Source organism: Emydura macquarii, unplaced genomic scaffold, assembly GCF_026122565.2.
Source record: "Emydura macquarii macquarii isolate MOO-44397 ecotype Brisbane River unplaced genomic scaffold, CSIRO-AGI_Emac_v2 contig_2422, whole genome shotgun sequence".
NCBI classification, from domain to species: domain Eukaryota; kingdom Metazoa; phylum Chordata; order Testudines; family Chelidae; genus Emydura; species Emydura macquarii.
The window spans coordinates 8,497,767-8,524,607 of NW_027132559.1; the positions used below are offsets into that span (position 1 = coordinate 8,497,767).

The window sequence follows — 26,841 nt, forward strand, 5'->3', positions numbered from 1 at the left end:
AGTATGTAAAAGCAGCTTTGAAAACTTTTTGCATATATACACTTAGTCTAGTAAGTGGCTTTTATTTTAAGAACCCTTAGGCTAGCTTCATTCCATTTTCTTGGTATCTGGTCACTGAATGACGCATCCTTGTGAATCATAGTGGACCTATTGCTGACCATTATGATCATAGGGAACCAAAACGGGGAGTGACGAAGGTTTTCACTAGAATTTTCAATCTGCTAAGTGCTTTTGAAAATGTTACCCTTTAGCTCTTTGTATTGAGCCCTCATTTTAGCTTATTTAGTGGGAGCACGCAGTACACACTGTTGAAGCAAATAAAATTTACAGATTTTTTGTTCTCTGATTAAATTTCATTTGTCAATGATGTTAGTGCAAAAGTACTGTAGTTACTTTCCAAGTCATCTTAAGTACCTGTCACTTTTTAAAAAAGTTGTTAAATACTGAAAGAAGCTGAGCTAGAAGATATTGAAAGACATACGTAAGTCTATCAAAAATTGGGGACACAGGTCTATTTTCAGGTTCTTGTGCAGGGACTCAGTGACAGGATATCAGTCTTTTACTTGTTGTGGAGGTGTAGAGCTATTCTGTTTTCTCACCTTGCTGCCAGATTTAATGGATCTCATTGGTTCCCACCCAAAAGTATAAAAGGCTGAGAATCTCTCTGAGGCTGCAGAGCTATAGGGAGGGGCAGGATATCTTGCCAAGAGAAACCTTAGCAACAACCTCAGACTAAGGTTTACATTTCTGAGTACAGTCCTGTCTCAGGATAATGTTATATACATTAAGAATAAAGACAAAGGATGGGGGATAACTTTGGCTTTTAAACCATTTTGTATGCATGTGGTGTGTGTACTGTATATAGAGCAAAGTGAGGGTTGTTCCTGTATATAGATCTGTAACTGCAATGCAGTTCAGACCATTGCTAATTCTTTCTTACCCTTCATCTCAGTTTGATGTACCTTTAAAATTGGTCGCACCACTCTCACTCTCCCCAACACGTGCACGCAAAACCTAATATTTCCTATGAAAAGGGCATTCTGGTTGGGTAGATCCAGATGAATAAAACTAAGACCAAGAAGTATTGGATCAGGTTCATAAAAATTGCCATGCTGGATCAGACCTGTGGTCCATCTAATCCAGTTTCTTGTCTCTGACAGTGCCAGCACCAGATGCTTTGGAGAAAGGTGCAAGAAACCTCTTAATCCCAAGTAGTTAGAGATTGGTTTAAACTTTGCATCACGAGGTTTAATATCTCTTCTAAATTTTTGTTTTCAGTAACTATTATAATGCTGGATATTCTTGTCGTTCATATAAATGTCCAATTCCTTGCTAATTTTTTGGCCTCAGTCACTTCCTGTGGCAATGAGTTCCACAGTTTATACATATAAATAAATAAAATTTAAGATGAATTCCTTGATTTAATCTAGGTTTAGTAAAACAGACTTATTTAATAGGCTCTTCAGGGCAATATCCTATGGCAGTGGATTGTCCTATTGGAATAATATTTTAGTTAATCTTTCTTTCCTCTGAAAGAGGAGCAAATGCATATATCGTATATCCTAAAGATTATTTTTTTTATTAACAGTACAGAATCCACACTTCATTTGAGTATCAAAGCATCACAATGTTACTAACATTTCAGATGTGTGCATTTTAAAGATCCCAGGGAACTTTCTTATAAAAGCTACAGTGTTAACCCAAGTATCTTCTGTAATTATATTTGACCTACCTCAATTCTTTTCCATTTTCAGTTAGATACATATACTTGACTTTTTGTCTTACTGGCATAGATTGCTGTGTGTGGTGTTGTATGCTATAAAGCTGTAATTGTGTTTTTCTCCAGAGGAGGCTGCACTGTAGTGGTGAATAAAATGATCCCTGCATAGTTTGCTGTTTTGTTTGTAAAGCATGTCATCATCTTTTAATATAAAAGTTTCTATATAAATGTAAGTTCTTAACCTTACAAGGGATCTCAATGAAATTAGAAATGGTAAAATGTAATTAAAAAGTCTTTATACAAACAAATTCATACAAGTTACTTACACATAAGGCTTATGTTACTGAAGATGCTGGCCTACAAATCTTTCAAGATTATTTGAACAAGTCAATAAAAGAAATGCTGGCTGCTCTTCACATAGCCATATAGGCAGATTTTCATTCCTCAGTTTATATCTGAGGTATTTTGGAAACATGGCTGATCATACATTTTCATGTGATTAGAAATATTTAAAAGCCCACCCAAATTGTGCAAAATGATGAGTTTTGCCACACTTTACATGTCATCTTCATCTTCTTTGTAAAAATGTGAAATAGAAAGAAAGTCCAATAAGGAATCTTGAAGATTAGGGCAACTTAAAAAAGGAAGGGTAGATGCTTGAAAGGTTGGGCAAGTCATTTTATATAGTAAACTACATTGAAGGAACACTGAAGTTGCAAAATCAAGTGCTCAAACGTTAGGAAGCCCTGGAATTAAGGTTGCTATGCAGAGACTTATATCCCGATCATACATCCAGCCTTGCTTGTGGTAGTTTTTGCTACTGCCCTGCTGTCCAGTGAAGAATGGTGTTTATTTGGAATATCCTTGAATAATACCTCCCTTTTGTAATGAAAGCTGTAGTTAATAGGAATTTGAAATAAAGATAAATAACAATATTTTGTTAAGTGGTTAACAATAACCTATTTATTCCTATAGGCCATATATTTTTAAATGCTGTGTATTTTGCAAAGAATACTGTTTAATGACTTGAAGAAATGTTTGTTCAAAATGTATAGATTTGAACTGTTAGCCTGCAATATTCTTGGCTATTCCTTTTCAGTGGAATCTAGACACACACTTTGCCAATGAAACAGACTTGAAGATTCTTCATAAATTAGTTTTACTGATTTTTTCAGACATGAGTTAATGTGGTGATGTTGGGTATGCATATATAAAGCTCAAATTTGATTTTAGTGTTTTTCTCATGATAGATATGGTGTTGGACAACATGATTTCCTCTGGTCATCTGGATGAGTCCATAAGAGAGAATGTTAGAGAAGCTCTTCTCAAGAGACACCATCACCAGAACGAGAAGAAATTCAGCAGTCGGATCCCCCTGGTTCGGTCCTTTGCGGATATAGGCAAGAAATATTCTGACCCTCACTTGCTTGAACGAAATGGTGAGATAAGTTGTAGCATCCAATTTATTCTAACCTGTTACAAATAAAACATTAACATGGGCGAGGAGGGAGAAGTCAGCAGATAATAGTGGATATATTTTCTGTGTCCTTCTTGGTATGTAAAAGCTGTGTTTGTTCTTTTGTGGAGTTTGGACATTTACTGTATATTGCATGTGTAGTCTTATTTTGCTTCTTGCAGCCACTGTAATATCTTGTCGTATTATCTTAATTTACAGCATGGTTTAGTTGTCATGTTAAGAGGTATATAAACAGCATTTTCTCTACCTTGACAATATATTCAGTTGGTCCTACACTTTCACAGGATATGCTAGTATTAAATTTACATATTTGAAAGGTTTAAAGTCATCCTATTACCTCAGCCAGGCAAAGCTTCATGTGCATCCAGGAGTATGACTACTGGATAATAGCTTCTGATTCAGTCTCCTTTATTTATTGTTTTAGAGACTTATTTAATCATGATGGTCTTAATGGTTAATGAAACTTTTAATTTTTGTTTTATATTAATTGTTTTCATCTTACTTGAGTTTTGCTTTTGTATAGTTGTCCAGAAAGGGAGTTTATTTAAAAAAAAATAAAAATAATAAGCTGCCTTTAGCTAAGGTTTATTTAGTATAGTAGGACCTAGGTAACATCTTCATAGGATGTACCATGTATCTTGCTGATAACTAATTTCTGACAAACTTGGGCATGTTGTGATACATATCTTCCATGTATTCAATGCCTAAGTTCAAACATTACCACCCCAGAGCAGCCTATCTGACATTTTATTCTTCCTTTATGGCCTCTGCCTTCCCAGCAGAGTTCTCCTCTTTCTGTTCTGGATTTCCAGTCACATCAAACAAGATATCTACTTGAGGGTTTTTGCCTAGTAAAGACTGAAGTATTGGGCCCATCACAGAGCCTGATTACTTGTCACTCCTTAAAATAATGTACTTCTGGTGCAAGATGTGTTATGTCTGCTGCCTTGGAACATGTACTTACTTAGGTTGTGCTAAGTGTAAGTGTGTGCTGAGTTTGATCTGTGCTGTAGAGATTTTCTAGCCTGTTTCCTGATGCACAGTGAGGGTTTAGAAAAACTGGACAATATCTAATGCTCACACATACTGAAAACAGCTTTTTGCCAGTATTTTTGCCAGTTTCTTGCCAGTTTGACTTCTTGGTTTCTAAAAGGAGGAAAATTCTCTTAAACTTTGAACTGATAGTACAGACTTCAATTACAATGAATGACTGTTGCTTTGTTCAGTATGTGTGAGAATCTTGCTAGAAAACTGCAGAATTCCAAGTCTAAATAACATGCCCAATCCAAACATCTGGGTCCCTAGGAAATAGTGATTCAGTGAATTTGATACCTATGTAAGATATCTTCCTTGTCTTGAAAACAAATTAAATTGTTTTCATATTATGTAATACATTGGATTCTTAATTAATATATACCAAATAGAATATTTTGCTTTATCAGTCTAGATTACTACCGAAGCAGCAGTGCACTATAGAGACCAATTTCAAGGCTTTAACACTGAAAATAAAATAATTTTAAATAAACCTTGAATCTGTAGAATGTATTTTTCAGATAAACCCTCTAAATTTGAGTTTTCCCTGTATACTGCTGGATACAACCCCATTTTCCCCCAAAAGAATTTTAGAATTGTTCAATATGTTGTTCCTCCTTAACCAGTTTATAGTGCACATGATGATAATGAGTGAGTCTCTGGGTTTTTTTGGTCCCTGCCTGATGGTATAATATGCATGTGTGTGAGAGAGAGAGAGAGACATTCACCTCCAGATCTCTAGCAGAATTCATCATACTCTTGTTCTGTCTCAGATGGAGCACCAGTCATTGTGCATGTATTTCATGTACACTTGTGTAGTTGCAGTCAGTCTTCTATAGACGCTCCCCCTTCCTAAGGGAAGTGACGGAGTGAAGATAGAGAGCTATTTAGAATCTTTTTCCCTGATAGGGAAGAACAAGCACCCATCAGAAACTTGTCTCTGAAGGAAGGATGGTGACTCTATATCTTAGAATAGTGGGGAAACAAGAGGATAAAGAGAGACTGCATTGTGTGGCAAGGGTGAGAGACCAAAAGAGATTTGGAGAAGTCTGAAGCTAAGTAAATGAATAGGGTTGTAATAAAAGAGACCGAGGGGTATAGTTTGACACTTTGTACGTTTCACTACACCACAAGCAGGAGACACTTTGATCAAGAACATAAAATAATCTGCTGCCGTCTGTATTAAGTAGCAGCTGCCCTTAATTTTTTTATAAATAGAGTATTTTAGCTCTTCTATTATGACATGACATGACTTAACATGTTGTCATATCATGCACTACTACTACTACTGATGTGTAATGAAATAATGCAAAAATTACAAAAGTGAGAAAAAAATTTAAACATTTTTTTTTTTTGTTTTTAAATGAAAATTTTGAATTTTTTCCAAAACAAAACTTTTGGCAACTTCCCTTTCAGGGAAAATTCTGAAAATGTGTTTTCATTCTGATTTGTAATGAGAAAGTAAATTGCAAAATATCAAATTTTCCCATGAAATGGAAATTCTGCGTTTTGACCAGCTAGTTATGATAGCAAATAACTGACAGGAGTGGTTTCAGAAGGGTTGCACTCAGTGGTGCTGATAAATTGAAATTTGGTCCCAAGCCAAATGTTTGTGAGTGCCAGTGATCTAAGATATTCTCCTTCAGGTTAGGTTTAGTAGGTTATTTTTAACTTGGAAATTTGACACCTATCTTTGCCTCGAGGATAAGTTGTACTGAAATATCAAATTAACTATTTCCTTCCCTCCCTTTACAAGCTCTTATGTAGCATTTTACAGAGAGTTTCATTATCCCCATTTTACAGATGGGGAGACTGAGGCATAAAGAGGTAAAATGACTTGCCCAAGCTCACCCAGCAGACCAAGTAATTATAGTCAATATACAAATGCTTCAAAATCTGCTGACCTGACGTTTTCACAGTTGCATTATGTCTGAGACTAGTAAAAAAATTCCAATAAAAATGATATGTGGTAATACTACAACTTGATTTTTTTTTTCCTTTTTAACATCTATTTTAGTTATTTTGGATGTCAATATTTTATGAGCATATGTTAAATTCTTTTTGGATCTTTTTTAAGCAGTTACTGGTCATACTATTTTCTTCCAGAGCCGCATTATGTGCTCATTGGTACTTGTCAGTAAGGTACATGCTGGCTTTTCTAATATCTAAAAATCTGATTCACTCTTACATCTTGCTTAACTCTTATCTCACCTGCATGAATGTGACACTTTTTGCCCTTAAAGCTTTCAGTTTACAATGTAAATTGTAATGCATAATTCATTTCTTTTTTTTAGCTTGTTTGCCTGCTGTAAACTTCATCGTATTTCATTTATTTGTTTTGTCTCAGGGGAAGGCCTCTCAGCCTCCCGCCACTCTTTGCGAACAGGTCTCTCTGCCTCAAATGTTTCCCTGAAAGGAGAAAAACATTTGTCCCTTCTTCTCAATTACCTTCTTCCTTCTTCAAGAGCTGGAACCCCGGCAGACTCAAGGTGTACAACCCCTCTACCTACCCCTCAAAACACACCACCCTCCAGTCCTAGCAGTGGCCGCCTGGCAACCACAAGTTCCCAGCAGAGTCAGCTTCAGGGCAAGGAACTGCTAGTGTCACCTGCCAGTGATGATATTCCCACAGTAATAATCCATCCACCTGAGGAGGACTTAGAAGTTCAGGAAAAGAAGACAGAGGATAATATTGACATATCAGGCAATTATCCAAACTTACACTGTCCATGTGTGGTGCTCTCTGAATCTCTGTCACTTGCATTGCAATGTTGAGCACATAGCTTGAGCACAAATGAGTATTATTTACATCTGATACCTCAGTCTGCATGTTTTATTTCTTCTGAAGTGTGATTGTTTCTTATTCAGCATAATAGATTTAGTGCAAAGATTTTTTTTAAAAATTAACACAAACATTATTGAAATTCATCTATTTATAATTGCATTTTAACTCCTTGAGGCAATGAAAAATAGAATTTTTCATACTTAACCTCTTTTGTGTGATTAAAAAGGAATTTTTGTGTTTTTGTTTTATAAATAAGTAATTTTTAAATACAATTATTGTCTTTTAAATAGGTAAGATGTCAAAAATGGTGGCCTTTTCCTTTCACTCACCTTGAATCCATGTAAATGAAGTTATTAATTTAGTCCTTCAGTGTGGTATGTGCTTTAAAGACAAGGGGCATGGTCTGAAGAATTTATAGTCTAAATCAGACATGATAAAACATGTGGACAGAAAAAAAAAAAAGAGAGGGTAGGTATTAGGAACAAACAAGAGTTACAGTTAGAGTTAGGGTAGTAACTTAATTGTGTTTTTTTGTCGTGGTGGATTTGGGTTTTAAATACTTTCTTTGAGGCTTTAGCTTAAGTTTGTATTATAAAAATCTCAGAACTGTTATGGTACCTTAAAACTGGCATATCCAGCATTTCTATAATTGGTGCCAGTGAATTTTTCAGTAGTGCATTATCACCGTGTCAAATGTTTAATTACTGTTTGAGGTGTGTTTTTGGGGGTGGAGTGGGGTTTGTCTTTTTTGTTCTTGGGTTTTTGGGTTTTTTTTGCAGAAGATTGTAAATTAACCGAAAGAAACCTAGTAATAGTAGCTGCAGATCCCGTTATGTTGTTGATCTCTGAAACACTCTGAGGCTGTTCACTTTGTGTAAAAAGCATAATGTGTATGAGAACACTGAATATGAGAGAGAGAAATTCCTTTGAAAATGCCTCAATATGTTGAGTAAGTGTTTGTTTTGTATCCCAGACATCAATTCATAACATTTGAGTTTTTCTGTCATTTCCTAGCAGCAGAGACAAGTGGAGGCTGAAGATTTTGGCAATTCTTCTGATTAACTCGTAATTGTTTGTAGAGGTCACTTTTGTCTTTACCTCCAAGTGCCTTCAGTTTTTTCTTTGAAAATGAGTAAACACCTTACCTGGAAGAACAGAAAATTTTCAAAATGTGAAACTGCTCATTCTCACTATTCTGAAACTCATCTCCATTTGTGTGAAGTTGGATAGCTGTAACTCAAATTTTTGACCAGAAACGATCATCTTAGTATCCTTACTCATTATCTAGTAAGAAAGATCAGTTTTTAGGAATTGGGAGACAGACACGATCAGTCCCACCAGACTGGCTATCCAGCACAAGCCCTTTGTTTCTGGGCATCTTGAAAACACAGATCCATCTGATTACCTGGCCAGATCTCAGGTATGTGGTCCTAGTTTACCCAGCCCAGTCTGTCTCTCTCTTATACAGGCCCAAGTTCAGGGTAACAAGGAACAGGAAGTTTGTTAGAGGCATGTGGTGGAGGGAGTAACCAGTGTCAAATGCCATGGTTATCTGTTTTTCCTCCTTTTCCATCTAAAAGTATTGAATATTTTAAGGATCAGAGAGAAATCTGTCCTAACACTAGTCCTCTGAGTCTCTGAACAAGGCCCTTCTGTCTTATGTAAACCAAAATAAATCTTGGCCTCTGCCTCCTTAATGTAGAAAAACACTCCTAATGAGGAGAGCATTTATATAAAGATCATTCTCCTGCTCAAAACCAAGGATGATTTTCATGGAGGAGGAGGATGACTGCCAGCATTAAACAACTGAATTTGGTTAATGGCTCTGCACTAAACATCACAATCTTGACTTTGCTACTCTTTTCTCTATGAGAGTGACAAAATGCCATACACAGTCCTGTAGAATCTTAGAGAGACAAGTGAAGATAAAGCTTTCTACCTGAATCTAAGTCAGTCATAAATTGATTCTAAGCCTCAAGGAGATGTATCTGCATATTTATAAAGGAGAAATCTGAAGAGGATGATCTCCCAGTTCATCTGGCTTTATATACCCTGGTCTCTTTTTCTTTGATCCACTATTTAGAAATGGATTCTTTGGTTTTCTGGATCAAAAAAAAATAAAAATCCAATATTAACATAGAGGTGCCCTTGAGAGGAGTCTCTCAAACTCTGGCCCATGGGCTACCACTGGTCTGGAGCCTTTCTTAAGAACATAAGAATGGTTAAACTGGGTCAGACAGTGGTCCATTTAGCCCCCCTGTCTTCTGACAGTGGCCAATGCTAGATGCTTTAGAGGGAATGACCAGAACAGGGGAATTATTGAATGATCCATCTCCTGTTGTCCAGTCCCTGCATCTAGAAGTCAGAGGCTTGTCAAAAGCTTTCTGAAAGTTCAGGTACACTATATCCAATCCCTCAAAGAATTCTAATAAATTGGTGACGCATGCTTTCCCTTTACAAAAGCCGTGTCGACTCTTTCCCAACAATTTGTGTTCATCTATGTGTCTGAATTCTGTTCTTTACTGTAGTTTCAACCAATTTGCCTTGTGCTGAAGTTAGGCTTACTGGCCTATAATTGCTAGAACGCTTCTGGAGCCTTTTTAAAAATTTGGGATTACATTAACTACCCTCAAGTCATCTGGTACAGTGGCTGATTTAAGCAGTAGGTTACATACCACAGTTAGTTGTATAGCACAATTTCATATTTGGGATCCTTCAGAACTCTTGGGTGAATACCATCTGGTCTTGGTTACTCTTTAATTTATCAATTTGTTCCAAAACCACCTCTGTTGGAGGTTCATGGAATTAAATATGGAAACGTCTTCTGTCTTGGGGGTCCTTCATTGTCCAAAGGGAATTGAAGCCCATTCCACTACGGAAGGGTATGGCAGTGCAGTTTTGAAAGAGACATGAAAGACTACAACCTTTGTCTGTTTCATATCCCTTTTAAGTGCTATGAACTAGCTGGATATTCCTTCTATTGACCAGTCTTTAGGAGATGTACTGTGTGGTAGTTTCTAGTTTTGTTCTTGTCTCCATTGCTCTGGGTTATTCAGAAGTTTATATGGGATTGTTAGAAAGATCCCAAACGTTGTGAGTTAGAGTATAAGGTGGAGAAATAATGATTTTTTCCACTTCAGTTTGTTCTTTGAATTGTTAGAAGCTAGTATCTGGATTACAATCAGGCATCAAAGCAGTCTCTTTCACAAATTAAACATTCCAGTTAATTTCTTAAATGTTTGGTGTTTAGCTTTTCAATTTTTTTTTTGTAAAATCAGTATTTCTCACATGAAAAGTTCAGTTCAGAACCAGTGTTTCAGAAATGTCCCTGCTTTGGAACTATTGAATACTGAATTCCACAGATGGGGGTAGAGACAGCCAAAAAAAGTGCCAAAATAATCAACATTGGCTCTGCTGCCATCTGTGGTGGTAAATGAAAGAGGAATGCAAACTTTTTATGAATGACTGTGGACAACAAAAATAAGGGAAGAGGTAAATATTTGTATTTTTATTTCCTTGTTTCTGATGCTTCGAAGTTTTTTTGCTCTATATTAATTTTATTTTAAATTTAATTAATTGATTAAAAACATAAATTGTAACATTTTAAAAATTTAAAATAGCTTTGCCCTGCAATTCTATAGCATCCTATAATTTACTAAAATAATTTTAATAATTGGAAACCTTCAAGTATTTCTTTTGGAAAAACTCAAACAATTCTTTTCTTCTTTAACAGGCTGTTTAGTGCTAGGAAAATACACTCCCTTTTGATGTCTTGAATGTTTTAATTCCTGTAGGAAGTCTAGAATTTAACTCTTAAAAAAAATTAAATAATTCACACTATTTCCTAGGTTTCGATATGTGTGCATGCAAATATAGTAGGACAGTTAGGCATGGAGGATTTGTATGAGTCCAACTCAGTGCCTAAAGCAGCTCGAGTTTGCACTAGATCAGTGTATGTCTTAGCTTCACTTGAGGTTCATCTCTTCTCTCTCACTGAGGCAGAGCTCTAGGAGAAAGGCTTCTCAGATCTGGTTCTTCTCTTAACGAATGGAACCTTCTTTTTCCACCAACAGTCCATGTGTCTAGTACTAAATTAAGTCCAACAATGAATGAAGTCTGAATAAAGAAAAAGTTAGAAAAATACCTTAATTTGATATTTCTTTTAGATGGATTTTGTAAGAAGGCAGAGAAGAATCACTATATAGGTCTTTATCCAACCTCAAATTGCCTCTGTCACAGAGCTGTGGAACCTCCATAGAAATTGCTCCATATTTTGAAGGAATCTTCCCTATTGGTATTATCTTACTTAGCTATACCACTTTGCATGATGACAACAAGAAAGAAGCTGGGCATGCTCAGTGTTTCCCTCAATATTCCAGCATGGGGATGAATTAATTTTTCTGTGTTGACAACCTGGAAAACAAAGGGTCTTCTATATATCAGATCAGTTATTGGGCTAGAGTTAATAGATTGGAGAAGAGGAGGACAGGAATTGTTCCCTCATAAATAAAGATTGCATGGGAGAAAGTCCTCATTCTGGTGGTGAAGAAGGGCTGGATAACAATTTAAGGCCGGACAGTGACCTACTCCAACAGTCCTATACAATTTTGGAGAAGTCTTATCCACAGAGTGTGTTATTCAGCGTTTTTGATTCTGTGCGCCCCAGAATACCAGAAGGTCTTGTAGGCTGGATAGAATATATAGAAAGACATGTTCAGTGTGTCAAAATATAGCTGAGCTACATCGTAGCTCTGCCTCTGCACAGACCCATTGAGAATTTATACTCATTTTCATTTACGTTTACTTTGTAAAAGTAAATCAATCTGACATTAAAACAAAACCACAATAAGGTAACAAAGGCCTAAGCCTATCAGGAATCTTGCCTGAGCGAGGGGTGCAGACTAATTTCTAAGGGAGCAATTTAATCCATGAAATAAAGGGATTTCAAAATTAATATTGTGAGGAATTAAGTTTCAGCTTTGAGTTAAACTCTTTATTTAAAGATAATGAAGATGGGTAGCAGGGAGGAAAACCTGATCCATTTGGGAAGTTAGATCAGCCAATCTTATTTTATCAAAAGTTGAGCAATAGGATCCAGGACTCAGAAAATAACCATCAGATACAACAGATGTCACCCTTTTGACATTGGGCTGTTTGCCAGAAGCTGGGAATGGGAGACGGGATGGATCACTTGATGATTCGCGTTCTCTTCATTCCCTCCGTAGCACTTGGCATTGGCCATTATCGGAAGACAGGATACTGGGCTAGATGGACCATTGGTCTGATCCAGTATGGCCGTTCTTATATACGAAGAAATATAATTACAGTGTGATAAATATCTGCTAAAAGGATCACATTCGTGCCATGAGTGAAAGGCACTTATGATTTCTACTAGAGTCATTTTGAATTGGAAATATGTAAAATATTAATTACATTTAAGAGAAAAAATACTTGGTCCTAGGCAAATAATTTGTGACATTTGAGACCAAACTAATTTTATTTTTAAATAGAGGAAAATGTATGTATATGCTGATGGACTCTTCAGTGTTGAGCTTGAGATACAGTTTGTGAATACAGTATAATTTCTGTATGTTGCTTAAACCACAAGAAGCCAATTTATTCTTTATTAGGTATTTCCTAGCACTGGGTGATTTAAAAATGGAAGGAAAAACTATGAAAAATTTTATGGAAATGCTTCCATTTTTGTTGCAAGTTTGGAATGTTACTCTTTTTGACCATTAGTATTTTTAAATTTAGTTTGCATCTATACTTTAGTAAGATAATGAAAAAGCAAAAGCTAATAATCCTTAGACTTTGAATGGGATAGGAACTTCTATATTAGCACTAAGGCTTTTTTTAACCTGGGCTGTAAACAATTGGAGAAATTCTGACTTCAGTCATAAAAAGATCAATATTATCCTAATGCTGAAGCTGAGAAATGGGAAAAATGGCAGTTTGCAGTTATTGTTTGAGTATGGACGTCAATGGACAAATTTAGGCCACCATTTCTGTGTACTTGGGAAGTTTGCAGCCAAGCAACTTTTGTGCCTTGCTCTCTCCCTGAACACCCAGAGAATTTACATGTTCCAGATACTCTGGATAGGACAAGGGAGTGTGGCCTATGAGATTATTCTTCTTCCTCCCTCCTGATCATCTGTGTATCCTCAGATTTAGGGATTAATTGAGTTTTTGCAATGAGTAATCTGCTTTGGGGCATTGATGAGATGGTTGGAATACAGATGCAAAATGACGCATAATTGCACATCTTTCACAATTCACACTTTTTACGTTATTTTACACTGTTGTTCTAGGATCATAAAGTGAAGAGGGCCTGAATTTGATCTTTCTGTATTTATCTGAACATGTTTTGTTTTTCCCACCTATGTATTAAAATGTAGACTTTCTATTTTCTCACCATAGCAGTTATATTGCATCCCTGTTTCAGTTTCGTGAGCCCTACCTAAAAATGGAGTTTCATTTTATTAAATGTAGTGCAGCTGATTCACAGATTGGATATCTCCTTTTGGATGAATAATATATCCTGCAGAGCAAAAGGGAGGAATGTGATTTTGCCATTTTAATTGGCTGATTGGCATTTATTGTAATAGTTTATTGCTAGCACAATATAGTTTCACAGAGGAAATTAAAGCCTATTTAATATAATTGTTTTTTGTTTTATTAGAATGTCTTACTGCAATTCTCATTCTTCCATTTTATAAGAATTTAAGTATTACCTCTAAAGGATGATAGAACTTTTTATTCTGACTCTTTGGAATAGCTATATAGGATCAGATCTTTAGAATTCAGCTGTCTTTCAAAAAAAATGTGAAATAGGTAAAAATGCAAAATGATAAACTTGTAAGGAGGGTAGGCCTCTATTGACTAGGAAAATGGTTGTCTTTGTCAGGTTTAGCTAGCATGAACAGTTTAGACCCCAAAGCTTTTTCTAGTTTAGACAAAGCCCTAGGCCTTGGCTAGACTAAGATCTAAAGGTGTGATGGCAGATTGTGTTAGCTAAAACATTCTAAATAATGTGTTTTGAAAGAGTGTAGTATAGACAGGGCAATGTATACTTTAATGTGGGGGTAAACTGGTTGAGTTAAAGCTTAGAGGGAAGCCTAACCTTTAACTCATTCAGTTTAGCAAATGTTAAAATATATGTTGCTTGTGTCTATACTAGATTTTTTTCAAACATGTTAGTTAGACTGTGTTAGCTAACATGGTCTCACATCACACCTTTAAATCTGTCTAGCCAAAGACTTAGTATAGAGAAGGTAAACTGTTTCAAACCAGGTTAAGCTTCATTGATGTAAATAATAATTTACACCAACATACCCTGTCTACACTAGAGAGTTGCACTAGTTTGGCTAACCACTAGTGTCTTAACCTTGATGTGGTCAAAGTCTGAGTCTCATTAGTTGTTTTTTTTTTTAATCAATATCAGTTTTAGAAGCAAATATCAGATAATGCACTCAAGTATGTGGAGGGTGTTTTTTGTTTTTGTTTTAATTCTAGGGCTTTCAAATGTCTATGTGTGACATCTCTATCGTGTAGGTTCTGTGCACAAAGCATTGGTTGTTAGGATTAAAATCTGTACATTTGTCCTCTTCCCCAAAATATACTCTTACATTCTTTTCTTTACTGTTTTGTAAATGGCCACCATTTAGGCAATATCTGATTTTAACTATTTTAAACAAACTTTAATTGTTTTCCAGAATAAAATAACTTGTTTATGTTGAATTTGTGGTACTAATATGGGGCACATTTGTTTATTAACTTGCACATTCGCTTTTAGCAAGCTGCTATGTTGAGTTCTTGTACAGTGTGTCTCTTGTAATGTCCATTTTCAGTGGGCTCCATTTTGAAAGTGTGTATTATGTTTAAATCTAGGGCTTCTAGCGTCGCCTCAGTCGGCACCTGGAAATTTGGATGTTGGAAAAAGTGGAGATGTTAAAGGCAACGGAACAGGAGGAAGCAGAGAAAACAGCACTGTTGATTTCAGTAAGGTAAATGACATTACGTATTTTCTTAATGATTTATAAGTAGGATTATGTAACAAAGTATGGTAGCAGAACTAGTCACTATTTCTACCTTAATGTGGGTTAACTACAGCAGTATCAGAATGCAATATAGATTAAAAATAATTGCCATTAAATGTTTTGACTACTTTTGCAGTCTGTCTGGACTTCCTATTGATAGATAATTTTGCACTTTAGTTTTGCAGTACTTCATGTAACTTGAAATAAGAATCCACTTGCTTATTGAGCAATATATAATAATTTCAGGTCTGATGTGCCGCAAAACATGAGTCTTGTGGGTGTTTTTGAATAAAGTGGCTTAAGTTTTGTGTTTTTCTTACTTAAGACCCCTTTTCAGAAAAAGGGCTTTTATGAATTTGTTCTGTAACAGCCATGGAAATCTAAGGATAAAGAGCATCAGTTGTGTTGCTTCTGGACGCAGACCTCATGTATTACTGTTTAACTTCTTCCATCTTCTGAAATTTAAATGTTCTGGGATATAAGAACCACTATGGCTCTTACACAACACAGCTGAATTTTGTGGTAATCCATACAGTAAAAAATCATAGTAAACGGTTTGCCAAATTACATAAAATAATTATGCTGAAGCAAAGCTAATTTACATAGTAATTCTCATCTGATCATGGCAGGTGCCATTTATTCCTACTCCTGTGTCACAATTTTTATATTTTTGCTTGGCCTGTCCTTCTATGCACCTGACTTGTCTCCTGTTGGGCAGGAGTCAGCCTCCTGGCACTGTAGTTGTGGCACACTTGGTGTGGGACTCAAGAGGCCAGCTGTAAGTTTTTCTAGGTAACAATGTAACTAGTGTTAGCTTCTGGTGCCTTTTGTGTATCTGTTTGTAAACAAAGAGTTCATGTGCTGTAAAATTTTGTAACATTTCTCTGTAATTATATGCAGAAATGTAAGTTTCTTTATTCTATTTCAGGTGTTCATATTTTATGAATAAAATTATATTAAAGTTATTCCTTCCTTTAAAAATATTTAAAATACAGTTTATAAAATGTAAAATACTTAAATTCTGGAAACTGTGTATCATTACATGAACTCTCCTTAGTTATTGTTTTTTTGATTTGCTGTCAAGTAACATCATCTAGCATAGAGAAAATATTTCTGTCCTGAGAAGTTACTGTGGAAAAATGATTACGTAGCTGAAACTTTTTAGAATATGATAAATAGTAATTCTAACTTGTAACAATAAAAACGTATTAATAAAACACTGGTGACAGACATATTTTATACACGTCATACGTTTTGTCTTTTCTTTTCCAGTACATGTGAAATATTTCTTTTGCATTTATATTGTTTTCATTGCAACACAAGTATTGAACAGTAAATACTGTTATTAGTTTTAAAAAATTCTTTGTAGAATTATCAATAAGAACTGTAAAGAAATAAGCAGTTGTTTTATCTCTGTATAATAGGTTGATATGAACTTCATGAGGAAAATTCCCACAGGAGCGGAAGCATCAAATGTGTTGGTGGGAGAAGTAGATTTTTTGGAAAGACCAATCATTGCTTTTGTGAGATTGTCTCCTGCTGTGCTTCTTTCAGGTCTCACAGAGGTTCCTGTTCCTACACGGTAAAGAAATCCTTGAATAAAATGCATTTACTCACACAATAAAGTAACAGCACTTCCATTTGCAAGCAGAGATCAGAGTTTAGATTGTGAAATCATTGGGACAGGAAATGTCTTAATCTGTTTTGCATGGCAAGCAATTGTTGCAGAATTAGTATATTGAGGACCATCTAAACATCCTCTGAAAACTTTTTTTAAATGATATTTTGATAATAATGTTATCTTCAAAACTGTTTGAGTACAAAGTTTGAAACTGACCATCCAGGTGGCTGTGGGAAGGGTGGATCTCAGAGATGCTGGTCCCTTTCTTACACCATTTTAACTGTGTGAATAAGATGACTTACTTACTCGCCCCCCAATATTAACATGACAACAGATATAGTCCATTGAGTCTGGAAGTCTATGTACTCCAAATTGGTGTACGCTGTGTAGAGTGCTGTACTGTGAACACACAACCCTAGAGTGTGGGAAACTTTTATTTGATCATGTGATCTCTAAATTGCACATTCTAATGTGAATACAGATACTAGTTTTTGCAAATTTGATACCAAAATGAAATACATTTACACCTTTCTTTTTCTAATGGTTTGAAAATGCAAAGTGAAGGATGCTATAATCCTTGTCTTCTCCAGTCCCTACCAATGGCATGATTTTAAGGGAAAATTTTGCAATATTTTGATGTTTACCACTAACAGTGAAATTCACATCCACTGGTACAGGAGGTGTATGTTGGACCTGCCCGCACTAGCATTCTGAGGACCTGCTTGGACTTAATGTTAGAAGCAGTTTGATAAATTGAAAATTAAATAAGTTTGGTAGACAAAAATGTGAGTAATCTGTTGTGGGTTTATGTGAAATCATTTTAAAAATAATTTTTTATGAACTAATTTAGATAGCACACTGTCAGACACAGTAGGGCTAAAACATTTGAAGCATGTTTTCATCAAATTCATTTACAACTGCCATCAGAGAATAAAATATGTGCATTGGGTTGTTGTTATTGGAGAAGGGTAAGATCTGTGCATGGTTGGTTTAGTTATTTTTAGATCTGTGCATGGTTGGTTTAGTTATTTTTATATCTAAAATGCAATTGCAGTTTCTTGAAACTTGTCTAGGGATTGCTTTTCTTATCACAATAATTTTTGTTTTATTATCTTGCTTTGAATTGTAGTTCCCAAAGGAGAGTAACTATTCTTCTTGAAATAGTACTTCCATTTAAAAGAAAGCTCAAGGTTTAAGATGAAATAAATCAGCTCTCGTGGTCTTCTGTCTGATTTTTCCCATAGGTTCTTGTTTGTGTTATTGGGTCCAGCTGGCAAGGCACCACAGTACCATGAAATTGGAAGATCAATCTCAACGCTTATGACTGATGATGCAAGTAGTATATATTTATAATTCATTGAAAGTGAATCTGAATTTTGAATAAAAGCTTTTATTGTAGAAGTCTGAAATCATGTATTTGTTGACTGCTTAATGAAATCTTTTTATAACCTATAATTCACAGAAACATAGAATCATAGAGTTGGAAGGGACCTCAGGAGGTCATCTAGTCCAAGCCCCTGCTCAAAGCAGGACTAACATGGCACAGCTAAACTAACTTTATAAAGAATGAAGACACAACCCACAGACATGAGGAATCAATGTATAATAGCTATTTAAATTTATTCCTTGCCTTCTAGAACGATCCACATATATAGCTTGTGTATCTTTTCTGAATTACTTTTGGATCTTTAAATTCTGTAGCCACTTGTGCCCTGAAAGATGGCAACTGTTAAACAATACATAGTAACACTACACAGCTGTTCAGGACAGAAAAATAAGCATGTTGTAGACAACTCAAACACCAAATATATATTTTTAGATTGGCAGAATGTAATGGCTAAACTTGGAATTTTGCCAAACACTTGAATGAATACTTCTAGTTTTCTGTGAAGTGCCATGAAGTCTTTAAAGAGAACAGGGGATTTATTTCTCATTCAAAGGAAGATTCCTCCTACAGCATAGTAGGATATTGTTTCAATACTGAATTCTCACTACTATTTGAGTAAGCTAACTGAAATTTTAGTATCTCTTTAGGGAACAGCAATTTTAACTTTTGAATTTTAATCCAGAAATTGTTTATTTTAGAACTACTTAGAAATAGTATGGCTCAGATTTGACTGAGATTTTATTTATTTAATGTTTCTTAAGTTATGGTATTTAATCAGAGTTTTTTGGTATGTATTTTTAGGGACATCATAGCTTACTGGGAATAAAAATTGACTAATCAGTGTTTAGAAAATGAATTATATAAACATTTAATAATACAGAATTTTAAAAAATGTTCTTCCTTTGAAGACCTGCATTTCTGGGGATGAACTTCCAGTACATGTGGCAGCTCTTTAGGGTCTGCCTCTGCAAACAATTTCTAGTACTAACTAAACTTATCATTTTTAATGGGTAAAAACTCCACCAAAGGAAAAAGTGTGATTTATTTTTTTAAATTAAACTTTATTTGTTTAACTTGAAATCAGAAACCCCAAGTTAAGATGGTCACTCACTGGTTTGTGAAACTGAATATATTCTAAGATTCTTTTGCAAAAGCAAAAGTTCCGTTGACTTTAAAGAGAGTGTGTTTTGGCTCTGTACTTTCTGCATTTGTAAGACACCACCTGGAATGCATGAAATTTAAGGATGAATATGAAGTTCCTGATTTAAGCATCATGCATGTTTTGACATGGAGTTAGTTTTAAATAGTTTGTGTGTATTAATGCAGGACACTACACTGGCATACACCAGTGACTGTGGTGCATTGAACTGTTACTGAATTATAGTTCAGTAGTTGTAAATCTAATTCATTTATTGAATGTTGTGGTAATGAGGTATTTAATATTTACAAATGTTTAATGAATTAGTACTCACAATATCCCTGTGAGGTCTAACATATATGATCCCTATTTTGTACATAGGGAAACTGGGACTTAAACTAAGGAGGCTCTGTAATGTTCTTGTTTCTCTAATCTCTGCATCTCTATTATTGGTTTGCCATCATTTTGTAAAATCTGCATTGAACCATCTAACTTTGGGGTAAAATGCTGACAAAAATGCATAAACTAATCAGCATAACTATTGTAGAGAAAAAAATATTTTTAGAAGTTTGATTCAATAAACTGCAGTTTTGTTTATTAACATGGCTAAGAACACTTCAAAAATATTTGGGGCCACAGTTACGTATATGCATGCATAAGGTTATGGGATGCAAGCACTCATGCACACACGCAAAAGAATTTGCATGTGCAAAACCCATCGAACTACACACATAGTTGTTAATCTTTGTGCTTGTACAAGTGCTTATACAAACATATTTGCATGCAGAATTGCAAGTGCACAAGTAAATGTCTAGGTGAGACCTATGAATCATGACTTTTTTACTCAAGTGTCCCTTAAACTGTTGATTTTACCCAGCATTCATTTGTGTGTGTATTTTTTTTCCAATAAAGGTTTTCCACGATGTTGCTTATAAAGCTAAAGACCGTAATGATTTGTTATCAGGAATTGATGAATTTTTAGATCAGGTGACTGTCCTGCCTCCAGGAGAGTGGGATCCATCTATACGCATTGAGCCACCAAAAAGTGTTCCTTCCCAGGTCAGAGCTTTTATATTATTGTGGTCTGTGATTTGTTTCTAAAATACATGTCCACATGTAATCCAAAACTTAAAATAATAACATTCTTAGAGCAGCAGAACCCTCCATTGTCTTCAATTTGGGAGAAAGATTAGACGTTCTGTAAAGTAACACTAGCTGTATTACCTTAACTTTGTTTATCTCTTCTCCTCTGTTTTTGTTTGAAATAAATCTTAATTTCTCTAATCTTGATATACATTTCTGATTTTTTTTGAGTGACTTTAAAGTGTTACTCTGAAATTGTATTTTGGTATTTTCATAACAAAAAGTTCTGTTATGTGAATTTAATGATTATAAATAAGAATATTGCATTTTTTCCAAAGGAAATGGAAACATAAATTAAATACAAATTTAGGTAGGGTTAGGAAGTGAAAATGCTGTAAATTATATGTGGAAAAATAAAAATGGATATTAATGCATTGTGTTACTATGTTTAAAATGAGAATTTTAATCCCAAACATGGTGGTCTGCTTGCTGTTCTAAGGAGTGTTTTGTGCTGCTACCATGATGCACCCGACAGGCATGTTAGGGTGGAAAATTGTGCTCTAAAGAAAACCTGATTAGTTCTCATAGTTGAAGGAAATTGCTGCAGCGTGAGTCTGATACAGTGAGGGGTAGGGGCTTCTCTTTTGGAGGGTTGGTGGTATACTCTGTCAGGTGTAACCATCTTGGAGAGGTTTAAAGAAAGGGAGAAATTTAAGAGGGGGGAACTGTAGCTCATTTGCCAAGTAATGTGAAGTTAAAGCCTTGGGCTCCCCTATGGCTTGGGCCTGGTTTCCAAAAAAAGTTGATGAGTTGGTGTTGTGGGGTGTGAATTGGACAAAGAAAGCTGGTGGTATTTGTGTGCTGTTGGTGGACCTTGCTGAGTATAAGGAACAAATTTTTTACATTTTCATATAAAAAGAAAAACTGTGCTTACATTTGTACTTGCATTACCCATGGGTGTGCACACATGATATAACATATATGTAAGCAGTATATAATACATACATACATAATTTTTAGATATACATGATTCAGGCATAATAGTTAAATTTTGCCATTTAAAATGTATTGTTATTGAGCTAGGAATTCACTCTTTAGAGGTCATGCGACCCAGGAGAGCTTATTCATAGATAATATTGCCTTTTGAGAAGTTTATTTACAAGCATCATCCATGTGTGGTAGGTATGCAGAATTCTTACAACAGTTGCATGTAACGTTGTACATTCGTATTGTAAATATTTATCAAATACCTTGTATTAAAATATTAAAAGATAATTTATTTTGGAAGTATTGGATCTTTGCAAACTTCCTGAACTAAGGCTTATCATAAAAGATGACCCTAAAGCAAAATGTTTTTATGTACTTTCCTTACGTAGGAGAAAAGAAAGATACCTAAATTTCCAAATGGAACTTCTTCTACCGGAGAGACTCTCAAACAGGAGAGCCATCATGCTGGACCTGAGCTACAGAGGACTGGAAGGTGGGTTTGCTTACCTAAGTACTAGTCATCACAAAGAAATACAAGCAATAAAGCATTAATGCTGATTACCGTTTTGTAGAATGATACATTTAAACCTTTTAAATTCATGGTAAAATGCATCCTTTCTCCTTTTCAAGTGTTTAGTTCTTGCCTGTGATTGTTGTCCTGCTTAAAGCATTATCAATCCTGTGGCAGTATTCCTCAACACACTTGTGAAGGATTTCATAGTATGAGGATGCCTCCTTTTACTGACTAAATCTTCAAAATTTATTTTTAATTTTTAAATTACTTTATAAAGCATGCATTTATCATGGGTGTAGCAGCAACTTGGAAATTGTCTATACTGGGCTAGATAGTCAAAATATTGAATGGGTACAAATCATTGTCTAAACTATTTTCTAGACCCCACAGAAGAAACTTTAAAAGAAGCTATCAGTCTTTATATGCAGCATCATATAACAAGATTCACAACTTCCAAAGATCATTGGAATATGGGCAAAGTAATGATTTTAGGCCCACAAAAAAATTCAAAGAAAATTCTTGTAGATGAGTTGCATTCCTTGCCTGGCAATTTTAGTCAAATGAAACCCTTGGCTAAAACATTGGATTGCCTACAAATTAGAAAAATAGCTGACAAGACTTAACCAGTCTTACTTCTTCACTAAAATTTTGTTGCGGGGTTGGATTAGCTGGGGAAAAAAAAAAAAAAAGTATAGAGGTTCAAGAGTTAAAATTCCACAGACAAATCAGCTTTCAACAGCATGAATTTAGCAATACTTTTGCAAAGAGAACCTGTCACCATATGAGTTGACTTTGTTTTCAGCTCCAATATATAATGCCCACTACTCATTTCTTATACAAGGAAATGATATTACGTCAATACTGTGAGCTAAAAACTGAACTCCTATCCTATCCAAGTTTTTCTTTGGAATGTTGGGTTTTTTGGTTGTATTTGTAATAACCCCTTTATAATTAATTATAATTGCATCATTTGTAGATATTTTGGTCCTGTCTAGTATTCTGGATAAGAATCTTGCAACTTTTTAGGCACCTTCAAAATTATTTGCAGTTTCTATTTATATTTTGCTCAGATGAATTGATCATACTACACATATTGATTTTTCTATTATTTCCTTTACAAAGTACCTCAATAAACAGAGCCCCTCATTGTGAAAGACAGTAGATGGGTTTCTTAACTACATAAATAGCTCCTGTAGAGGGAGAACTTGGCTAATGTTTTTGATGACCACTGCATTCAGATGTGGACTTCTTAAAACATTGTTTGAGCAGAATGATTTGCCATGATCTTTTCAGTGTCTAGCCCATTATATGCAAAATACTAGCCAACGTTTTAAAATATATGGTTAAGTATAAACCATGTATTTTTTTCTACAATTACTGAATTGGAATTGACTAGATTAGTTTGCGTTTTAGTCTGTTGTATTTTAAATTGGATTATGAAATAGTTAACTTTGTGCTGGCAATCGGCATTGGCAGTCTTGTGTAGCCCATAGTTTTAAACTAGCTAGAATCCTTTAGTGTACAGTTTGACGAGTTTCATCTCACCTATTTAGGCTTTTTGGTGGTTTGATACTTGACATCAAAAGGAAAGCACCTTTTTTCTTGAGTGACTTCAAGGATGCATTAAGCCTGCAGTGCCTGGCCTCGATTCTTTTCCTATACTGTGCCTGTATGTCTCCTGTAATCACTTTTGGAGGGCTCCTGGGAGAAGCTACAGAAGGCAGAATAGTGAGTACAAAGAATGGTAGTGGCCAGGCTTTTAGATCTTCAGAGGCAAGTGACTGTGTGCATTTGTCTCATTTATTCATACTTTTATTTGAAGAATTTACCCATAGCACTTGATTAGCCTTCCCCAAAGCAGACATTCCCCAAAAGGTAATTGCTGTGGAAAATGTGGGGAACCCATGTGAACAGGAGAGGATGCACAGTTGAGGTAAAAATATTTATCCTGCCTTACTGGGTGAATGGCTCCATGAATTGAGAAAGGGCTTGCATTGCCTTTTTGGAAAGCGTCAATCGAATCGGCTCAAAAATGTAAGCAGCAAAGGTGCACCATCCCAGTAGGCCTACTTAGGATAAGTCAGAAGCTCAAGGTGGATAGCTAACAAAGCTTACTAGCCTTGAATAGTAGGCCTATGTGGATGATAATGCCGATGATGCATTGGCAGAAGAAGCAGAATTGTATATTTAAACAATGGACAAAATATATATGTTTTTTCTTAAATGTGTGTTACTTTATATTCTTAATAAGAAGAGGTAACTGAGGTTTATAAACAGAAAATACTCTTAATTGTAAACCTTAACAAATTTGGGTATAGGGAAATATCCGTTTAATCTTGGTAATGCCATACTGGATAGTTTGCAAACTACAGCCATTTTAACTAAATTATTACGGCTTTGCAATTTTTCAGAAAGGGGGAAATGGTCACATCCACTATTTTATTAAGTCAGTGATTCAATATCAGTTAGCTAGTGACTGTTAATTAAAATTTATGAAGTGTATTTTCCATTTTTAAATTTGTTGTGAAAATGACTTTTTTTCTTTTAGGGAAATTATAAGGATGTATTCAAATTTCTCCTTAAAACATTTTAGGATTTTGAATATACTTTCATTGAAAATACAAAAATCTCTATAGTGCTTTTCAGAGCAGACCTTTAAACTTGAACTGTATCACTAGTACTTGTTTAACTGGACTTGATGTTTTGCAAAGAAGACCTGTGACTTGAATATTTGATTATTAACATGAGAATTTTAACAAGCTATTGGCTGGTACAAAATTTGCTTCCAGAAATAAATTACATTCTTGTACTGTGCCATTTTTTAATTACTCAAGATTTAAGAAGTACGTTTTCAGGCAGTTGGCATAAAAATGTTAATGTGGTTTGTACATGTACCTCGTATGCATAAGTGTGAAAATATGCTCCTTTTTAAGATTGATTTTAAATACCTTCTTTTTTTTAGCTGTCTGGGATTATTTGCGGGTTTGTTCCTGCCTTCAGATACTTTGGTGTGCATCAATGAATATAATAAATTAGTTACTGCACACGTATGTTGAAGCACAGTAGCTGACTTTGTAAGGTACAAAGTTTGTGTTCAAACCTCTCCCTCACATACCCAGAGGCTGTCACCTTCACAGTATTCCCCGTCCCTGCCACCATCCTGATTGAGAGCCCAAAGTTAATGCATTGACTGAACTAAAATACTAGTTTGAGGTTAACACTTGAGCAACAGGCCAAATTGATATATCTTTTTCTGTGTAGAACATGAAATTCCTTTATTTATTGCCCCAATTCAGCAAATCACAGCCATGCTTAAGTGCTTTGCTGAATTTATCATGTTTGCCTACTTTTAGGTTTCTCAGACATGAATAATTACATAATAGCAGTTTTTTAAAAATTGCAATTCAAAAACCTTATTATCAGACCTCATGACTTTTCCTAGTTTATTTTTTGACTGGTTTAGGTAGTTTTTTTAAAACTTCAACACCATTTTTGGTCCAAAGCTCTGCTTTTTCTCTCTTGCAGTGGTTTAGAACTTTATTTATTTTTTAAGAGGAAAAGGTTTTAGGAAAGCTGGATAAAAACTGAAATAAATAGCTTATCCTAATAAAGAGAAATGCATTACCAGGTGGGATGTTGGTTTACTGCTCCATCTTTTTTATTATCATGTATATGTAAACCATTATTCTTCAGTAACACCCAGCACATTTTTTCTTTTGTAATGCTTGGTTGACTTGTGCAGGTTTGATACACCACACTGTATCAAGTTTTGGTACAGGTATGTTGCAATATCTTCTTTCTTACAGAGAAAGATGGTTTTTCTCTTCTTTTTTTACCACATTTTGATAGATCTTGTGTTTGTTAAAATTGTTGGTGTGTTCTTTCCTCTTTAGCCTGCAGAATAAGTAACTTGTTCTCATGGGGTTGGATAGCTTTACGTTGTTCAAGAGTGAAGCATTCCAAATCTTTTGACCACGATATTGTTATTTCAGTAATGTGTGAAGTTACTTTTCTGTATAAAGCATCAATACTGATTTTACTGTTTTCATTACTAACTTTATTTTTAAGTTGGTGATTTATAAAATCATAAGCGTGACAACTGTTAACCATAAATGCAATGTGTCATAACAATTTTTTTCCCTCCAAACAGAGTGCAATAGAGTCTCTCTTTGGAGCCTCATTAACTGGGATTGCCTATTCTCTGTTTGCTGGGCAACCTCTTACAATATTGGGAAGCACCGGACCAGTTCTAGTATTTGAAAAAATATTATTTAAATTCTGCAAGTAAGTGATATTTACATTGACTTGATACATTTTCTGAACTTAAAGATAACTCAGGCTTCCTGCTAGATTTGTAGTAGCTGAAAATGGAAATCTGCAAGTATGCATGGACTTAAACCAGATCATTTAACATTTTAGTTGAGCTGGATTTTAATTCTCAGATCTGAATCTGGTTTTCTGACTTTGCTTATGGGTTGGATTCAAAGCCAGAAGAGATCTGCCTTTTAGTTTTGGTTTATATGTGACCATCACTTTGCAAGAAAAGCCCACAATATCTTGGCAACATCAATGTCAGTCTGAACCCTTAGTCCTGATTTGGCCACAAATCTAAATCTTGAACCCTGGCCTTAAAACTTTATCTAGATCCAAATATTGTTTTTATCCCATCTCTATTTGCAAATTTAAATAGATTAAACCTTCTTTTTTGGAATTATAAGTAATTTAATATATAGTCAATATCAGACTTGTAAATATAGTGTTTTAAAACTACCTATTTTTTAAAAATTGTAGCAATCTTACATAGATGAAAGAAAAAAGGAGGACCACCATTCCCTTTTGGAAGTCTTGTTATTTTTATATTTTCTTGATGGTGTGTCTATATCAGTAAATGTTATGTTCACTTTCAGCCATAATGTTTGACAGCATTAGTTTCCTCTTTGATCTTCTATAAAAGTTCAGATGTGTAGATATGGTTCCTCCCAACCAGCAGATTAAGAAAAATCACTTAAGACTTTAGATGTTAGTCTTGACCTTTAGCTGTTAGACTCCAGCATGTAG

At 35.0% G+C, this 26,841-nt stretch overlaps 1 protein-coding gene across 5 annotated transcripts in view; it reads left to right on the plus strand.

Moving 5' to 3' along the window:
• Nucleotides 1-26,841, plus strand: part of SLC4A7 (solute carrier family 4 member 7) — a 133,613-nt gene that overhangs the window by 80,793 nt on the left and 25,979 nt on the right. For 3 of the 5 annotated variants that reach the window (XM_067561883.1, XM_067561885.1, XM_067561884.1), the window contains exons 6-14: nt 2,971-3,159; nt 6,577-6,933; nt 14,905-15,020; nt 16,478-16,635; nt 17,919-18,006; nt 20,112-20,258; nt 21,659-21,762; nt 23,337-23,511; nt 25,934-26,067. In XM_067561883.1, the coding sequence (XP_067417984.1) occupies nt 2,971-3,159; nt 6,577-6,933; nt 14,905-15,020; nt 16,478-16,635; nt 17,919-18,006; nt 20,112-20,258; nt 21,659-21,762; nt 23,337-23,511; nt 25,934-26,067 (1,468 nt within the window). The remainder of the gene's footprint in view (nt 1-2,970; nt 3,160-6,576; nt 6,934-14,904; nt 15,021-16,477; nt 16,636-17,918; nt 18,007-20,111; nt 20,259-21,658; nt 21,763-23,336; nt 23,512-25,933; nt 26,068-26,841) is intronic. The other 2 variants (XM_067561886.1, XM_067561887.1) reach the window with 1 other exon arrangement.